Raw genomic sequence first — 6,991 nt, 5'->3', positions numbered from 1 at the left:
TGATGACAACGTCCAGACAATGCTGAGAAAAAGGTAACGCGGCATTCTAAACCGACGGCGGAAAACAGTCTCTCCCCACCGTGGTTGATCGGCAAAATAGTCTGCAATCAGACGCTCGTGAGCTGCAGCGCGGTCGCGTCGGACAGAATTCCGACGTCGAATAGGCCTGTGGATCTGCTCCGCCGCCGCTGCTGCTGCCGCATCGCGCTACATTTGGGCTAAGCATTCCGCCATGGCCTCTTCAACGGCTGCATCTAAGGCTTCCGAGGTGGACGAGGTCGAACTACCCGACTCCGAGGAGCTAGAACTAGTGGCGTCATCGTCGTTGTTCATTTTGGTATTTGAGAGAGGTAGAAATGTGAGAGATGAGTGAAATGAGAGAGGTGAGATGTTCGTACGAACAAGTGAATGAGAAACGATGTTTAAATAACCATAAAAAAACCCGTGTCATCGTCCGCGACCATCGTCCGCCGATCCCGCAATGGGTCGCCTGATGGAGCGGACGATAGACCATCGTCCGCGCCATAGGGCGCGCCCTATGGATCGGCCGCGGACGAAGGGGACGGACGATGGCGGACACCCACAATGGGGGCATCGTCCGCGCCGAAGACGATGGACGCCATAGGGCGTGCCATCGGGCGCCCCATTGCGGGTGCCCTTAACCAAAAGACAAAAGGGGAACTTTGACCAAACAATCCCTCGAATAAAATGAAACTTAGTGATAGAGCATGAATTTAATTTCCGGAACTGCCCCTACAGGCGGGACCATCTTTATATACAAATCCTAAGATTATAAAAATGCCCCGAGGCCAAAATTGTAAACACACACCGATAAATCTTCGACATAAACCCTGGCTTCCATTATAAACCCAAGCATTTGAAGGAACTTCTTCACGTTACACTGCCTGCGGCTAGGGTTTCAGCTGATCCTTTTTCTCTCTAGTGCATCTCTGTGTTTGTGGTCAGATTTTTTCCCATTTCTTTTATGTATCGTTTGTTGATTTGCATATTTATGTTTGATTTGTATCGGTTTTACCATCGATGCAGCATGTTGTTGATGAGTATGTATGTTTTTATAAAAAAAATCTTAGTTTATTTTGAATCTTAGAATTGTGGCTTTCGAAGAAGATCTGGTTCTTTTGCTGGCGTTTTCGTTATTTTTTTGTGCATCCCTATACTTATTAAAGACGATTTATTATTAACTTGCAACTGGTTTAGAAAACATTGGGCGTTTGCTGTTTGTAATATCTTCTGCTTTTGGAATCTTCAGACAACATCTTCTGCTTTTGAATTTCAGATCTATTTCGATTTTTTCGATTACTCATGTATTTATGGTTTTCCGATACTCTTTTGCAAACCTTAGTAATAAGTTCCGAGCTATCATTTTTAGCATGAATTGCCAATTTTTACCATTTAATTTTATGTTAATATTCATACGCTGAATTATGCAGGAAATGTTTGTAGAATTAGTCTATTATGTTATGCTAACTTGTTTATGTTGTTAATATCTCTTATGCTAAACTAATCTCATTTATAATTAACTGCAGCTCTTATTAAAATAATCAACAATGGGTAAAGAGAAGACTCACATCAACATTGTGGTCATTGGCCACGTCGACTCTGGAAAGTCGACCACCACTGGTCACTTGATCTACAAGCTTGGTGGTATTGACAAGCGTGTGATTGAGAGGTTCGAGAAGGAGGCTGCTGAGATGAACAAGAGGTCATTCAAGTATGCGTGGGTGCTCGACAAACTCAAGGCTGAGCGCGAACGTGGTATCACCATTGATATTGCCTTGTGGAAGTTTGAGACCACCAAGTACTACTGTACTGTTATTGATGCCCCTAGACATCGAGACTTTATCAAGAACATGATTACGGGTACCTCACAGGCTGACTGTGCTGTCCTCATCATTGACTCCACCACTGGTGGTTTTGAGGCAGGTATCTCCAAGGATGGTCAGACCCGTGAGCATGCATTGCTTGCTTTCACTCTTGGAGTGAAACAAATGATTTGCTGCTGTAACAAGGTAAATCTATTTAATTAACTTGTAATATTTTTGTAGCGTCTTATCATTACACAGTCTAACTTATTGCTACCATTATCATGCAGATGGATGCCACCACACCTAAATACTCCAAGGCTAGGTTTGATGAAATCATTAAGGAAGTTGCCTCCTACCTCAAGAAGGTTGGATACAATCCCGAGAAAATCCCATTCGTTCCTATTTCTGGGTTTGAGGGAGATAACATGATTGAGAGGTCCACCAACCTTGACTGGTACAAGGGCCCAACCCTTCTTGAGGCACTTGACCAGATCCTGGAGCCCAAGAGACCATCAGACAAGCCTCTCCGTCTCCCACTTCAGGATGTTTACAAGATTGGTGGTATTGGTACCGTGCCTGTGGGTCGTGTTGAGACTGGTGTTATCAAGCCTGGTATGGTTGTCACCTTTGCCCCATCTGGTTTGACAACTGAAGTCAAGTCAGTTGAGATGCACCACGAGGCCTTGCAAGAGGCTCTTCCTGGTGACAATGTGGGGTTCAACGTGAAGAACGTTGCAGTCAAGGACTTGAAGCGTGGGTATGTTGCCTCCAACTCCAAGGATGATCCGGCCAAGGAAGCTGCCAACTTCACCTCCCAGGTCATCATCATGAACCACCCGGGACAGATTGGAAATGGATATGCCCCAGTGCTCGATTGCCACACCTCTCACATTGCAGTGAAGTTTGCTGAGATCTTGACCAAGATTGACAGGCGATCTGGTAAGGAACTGGAGAAGGAGCCCAAGTTCCTGAAGAATGGTGATGCTGGTATGATTAAGATGGTTCCGACCAAACCCATGGTGGTGGAAACTTTCTCTGCATACCCTCCTCTTGGGCGATTTGCTGTGCGTGACATGCGACAGACTGTTGCTGTTGGTGTCATCAAGAGCGTTGAGAAGAAGGACCCCACTGGTGCCAAGGTTACCAAGGCTGCTGTCAAGAAGGGTGCCAAGTGAGAAGTGCAAGCTCTTGTCTCTTTTGATGCCAGAGAAGACTATTTTCACAAATGATGTTATAAGAACTTGATTTTTCGTGTCTTCGAATATGATGTTAGGATGTTAACAATGCTGGTCCTGCTGTAGCATGGAGCAGTATTGTTTTTTGCTTATTTCTGTTTCTTGGTTTGAGGTGTCTTTAAGCGGCTCTTTTATCCATTTCTCTTTAGCCCATCTTGTCTACTTTTGATTAGTCGTCGTTTGTGGCCTTTCAAATTTAAATCCTATCTTGACTCTGCCCAGTGCCTGGTTTTGCGCTTTTTAGTTTTTCCCAGTTTGTGTAGTGATGATGTAGCGAATTTTTTATGGGAATAAATGCAAGTAATAAACGATCACGACACGGAAAATTACGTGGTTCGATTTACTGAGGTAAATCTACGTCCACGGGAAGTAGAGAGGGCAAATTTGTATTGCTTGGTCTCGCTTACAGATTACAATATTGATTTGCTATAAGATTCAGGATCTAGAGAGCTTAACCCCTCGTCTATCTGATCTAAGTTCTATTTATACATTCGAACTAAGATCGTGGTTTGCAGGTTGATAACTGCTTGATACCACTAAATAGATCGTGGGTGTAATGGAGGTCGTGGAGATCCTGCATGGGTCCACTATCTCCTTGTTCGGTCGAATACTGAGACCGAACTACTGAACTTTGCCGATCAGCTTCTGCCGATCTGAGAGTTGAGCTCGATTGGTCGGCTTTTACCGAGCTATAGGCTGTGACCGAACTCTTTGGTTGTGCCGAACTGATACTACCGAGCTATAGGCTGTGACCGAACTCTTTGGTTGTGCCGAACTGATACTCTTTCTTGGGTTTTGGGCTGATGGGCCGTCACTGCTATTGGGCTCGCAATTATTGTTTAGTTGTTTAGTTCGTATCCCATCACCACCCCCCCCCCGAAAAGCGAAGTGAATCACTTCGGCGTTTTGGATAAGTGTAAGGGGGAGGCCGACGTCAGGGGACGTGCTCTGCACGTGTCTGCATTAAATGCGACAGCAAATCCGGCCAGAGAATCCAGAAAAAGTGGGATTTGAAACGGTGCGACGAATTTGAAATGCCTTTGCGAATCTGATAAATATTTCCTCTCTTCATCATTGGAATACTTTTGCGATTATTTCTTCTGTATTCTCTCTCTTTTTCGTAAAATTTTCTTCCGCTTCTTCAAGAATTTCTTCAGAGACTTTCGACCATCAAAGAGTAAGAATCATGTCTTCTTCTTCTGAATCTGTTTCTGAATCAGGTAGTGGTAGGAAGGGGGGTAAGGGGTCTTCTGGCCGGAAAAGGTCCGGGGAGAAGACGGTAGAATATTTCCACAGCATTTTGAGTAAGGATACTGTGATATCCTTACACGGAAAATATTTTCTTCCTGGGGGGTTAGTGGTGATTCCCGACGACATTCATAGGGCTAACTCGCCGCCGGAGGGTTATGCCACCGTTTACGAAGCCTGCTTAGAATGCGGGCTTCGTTTCCCTCTTCCCCCTGCCTTTGTAGAGCTTCTTGATTTTTTTCAATTTCCTTTAGGTCAGGTGACTCCAAATTCTTGGAGGCACTTATCGGCCTTTGCTGCCGAGCTGCGTAGACTAGAAAAGGATCTGTCTCTGAGGGCAATCCTTAATTTCTTTCAGTTTAAGAGAAAAGAATCCTGGTTTTACTTGATCCCTTTACAGCCCTTCAGAGCATTCTGTAAAACCAAATGGCCGAAGTGGCAAAATCGTTTCTTTTTTTACAATAGGACGGCGACTCCGGACTTTTCCTGGAGAGGGCCGAAGTCCGTAATTCCTCATCCTCGGGTAGAACCGTTGGACGAGCTCGAGGGCGAGCTCAATAAGATTCCCATGATTAGGAAACAGTATTCGGAATCTGAGCTCGTCAAGGGTGACTTCGTGTTCGATTCCTCGTCTTCGGACGAAGAGACTGAGGGTGAGGATTTCTTTTTTATGCTTTACTGCTTTAGCGGCGAAAACTAACTTTGTTTTCTCGCTTTTTGGCAGTGAACATGCTAAGCAGGCTAGGTCGCAAATCCTCCGAATCCAAGGAGCCGGAGAAACAGAGAGCCACCAGCTCGGCGTCTGATGCCGAGAAGAATCCGAAGAGGCAGAAGACCTCTTCGAGTCAGTCTTTGGATCCAAAAAAGCCGGAATCGACTTCGGCAAAGGGGAAGGCGAAGACTCAGAAACCCCCAAAAGCGCCACAGAGTGACATTGTCCTGGGGGGTTGTGGATCCGGAGCGGTTGCGGCCACTTCGGAACATATCTCTGAGCCCTTTTTATGGCCAAAGGACTTTGTGGAGGTGAATTTCCTTCTTGATTTTCTGGTTTTGCTTCTTTCCTATATTTTTTGTGGCCCCTCTGTTGACTTTTTTCCTTTTTCCATTTTCAGAGGAACAATATGCTCTGCAAGCTCGTCACAGTTGAACTCTCTAAAGCGTCCAGCGATTATGATGAGATGCAGAGGAATTTGAATGCTGCTCGTCACCAGGCCGAACAGGCTCGGGCAGACTTTGAGGAGGCAAGGGCCGCTAGGATCTCGGCTCAGGATGAAGCCCAGCGTGCCAAAAACCAGCTCATCATCCAGAGAGAGCAGTCGAAACAGAGGGAGGCTGCTGCCGTGGTTGCTCAGGGGGAGGCTCTCCGTGTTTACACGGAGAAACTCTTTTTGAGCAATCAATTTTCGGCCCTTATCGGCGATCTGCTGAAATTGATGACCGATAACGCTGAGCAGGAACCCGAAGTCATTTTGCCGCTGTATGGCCGAGAGATTGCAGCGCGCCTCCAGAGTCTGCCGCTCCTTGAGGAGCTTGCGTCTTCATCGGTCCTGCTTTCTGCTGAACGAGTCCGTAATTGCCGGGCTGACCGTGACGAGAACATGGAGGCCATCTTTGCCTCCTTGGGGCCTGTTTCACCCGCTTCAATTTTCAAAGAGGGTGAGCAGGAAAATGAGGCCGGCCGGGAGACCGAGCAGGAGGATCAGCAGACCGGCGATGGGGGCGCCGAGCAGGAGGGAGGGAGTAGGGAGGCCGAGGCTGAGACCGAGGTAGACAAGGAGAAAGAAGCTGAAACCCACAGAGAAGCCGGAGACGAAACTGGCGAAGTATGATTTCGTCTCCCTTCTCTTAGTTTAGTTTCTTTCTTTCTATTTGTAAAATGGCCTTGAAGCCCTCCTTGTGTAAATTTTTTCTTGTGAATGAAAAAAATTCTTCTTTCTACACTCGTGTCTTCCTTATAGCTCTTCTTAATCTCTTTTACTCCTATTGTGGTTTACTGCCTGCTCGGTAAACTGAAATGCCGAACTGACATAGCTGCTTCGTATTCTTAACTCTAAGGAGCTGGAGGTACTTCACTGGAAGCGGCTATACTCTTCGGCTTTAAATGAAGCTGAGAAAAAAGCTATAGATGACCAGATGAAGTATGATGAACTCTTGGCTCGTTTAGTGGAGCTGGAGTCCAACAATAAGGACTTAGAGTCCATAAGGAGAGATCTAGAGGCCGAGCTGAATACTGTCATCGCTGAGAGGACTGCATATGAAGACTTCATCAGCGGGCGCGGGGGAATGACTATATCCGAAGTTCAGAATCAAGTTGATGAACTGTGGGAGAAGCTTCATGTACTCCGGAAGAACAATGTGCTGGAGAGCTCGGCTTGCCAACAAGTTGTGAAATCATTGCGGCGCTTGGCTTCTCTGTACGACATCATTCTTTCCCGGCGTCCCGCGATCGAGAGATTCCTTAGCCGTTTCCCGCTAACAGACGCTCACGCTCCAACTCAAACCTCGGATCCACTTACTCAAACTTCTACTCCAAATCAGCACCGGACTCAGGAGCAACCGGAAACGTCAAGACAAGAACCTACTCCAAGTCAGCAACGGACTCAGGAGCAACCGGAAACGTCAAGACAAGGACGCCCTGAAGTTCGTAGAGGAGTGGTGAATATGAGTGAGCAAGATCAGCGA

At 46.5% G+C, this 6,991-nt stretch overlaps 1 protein-coding gene across 1 annotated transcript; it reads left to right on the top strand.

Moving 5' to 3' along the window:
- Positions 1–830: 830 nt before the first annotated feature.
- LOC121741669 (elongation factor 1-alpha-like) lies at positions 831–3,214 on the top strand. Its single transcript, XM_042134522.1, has 3 exons — positions 831–961; positions 1,548–2,030; positions 2,114–3,214. Exons 2-3 carry the CDS (start codon positions 1,569–1,571, stop codon positions 2,999–3,001), a joined length of 1,350 nt encoding a protein of 449 aa, XP_041990456.1. The 5' UTR covers positions 831–961; positions 1,548–1,568; the 3' UTR covers positions 3,002–3,214.
- Positions 3,215–6,991: the final 3,777 nt, after the last annotated feature.

This window comes from Salvia splendens, chromosome 7 (assembly GCF_004379255.2).
Source record: "Salvia splendens isolate huo1 chromosome 7, SspV2, whole genome shotgun sequence".
In the NCBI taxonomy this organism is placed as follows: domain Eukaryota; kingdom Viridiplantae; phylum Streptophyta; class Magnoliopsida; order Lamiales; family Lamiaceae; genus Salvia; species Salvia splendens.
Note: the sequence above shows the minus strand (reverse complement) of the source record. Positions and strands in the feature narration are given on the sequence as shown.

Coding starts and splice junctions, on each gene's coding strand:
- LOC121741669 (XM_042134522.1), top strand. CDS start 1,569: ATGGGTAAAGAGAAGACTCACATCAACATTGTGGTCATTGGCCACGTC. Junction 2,031..2,113: donor TGATTTGCTGCTGTAACAAG/GTAAATCTATTT, acceptor ATTATCATGCAG/ATGGATGCCACCACACCTAA.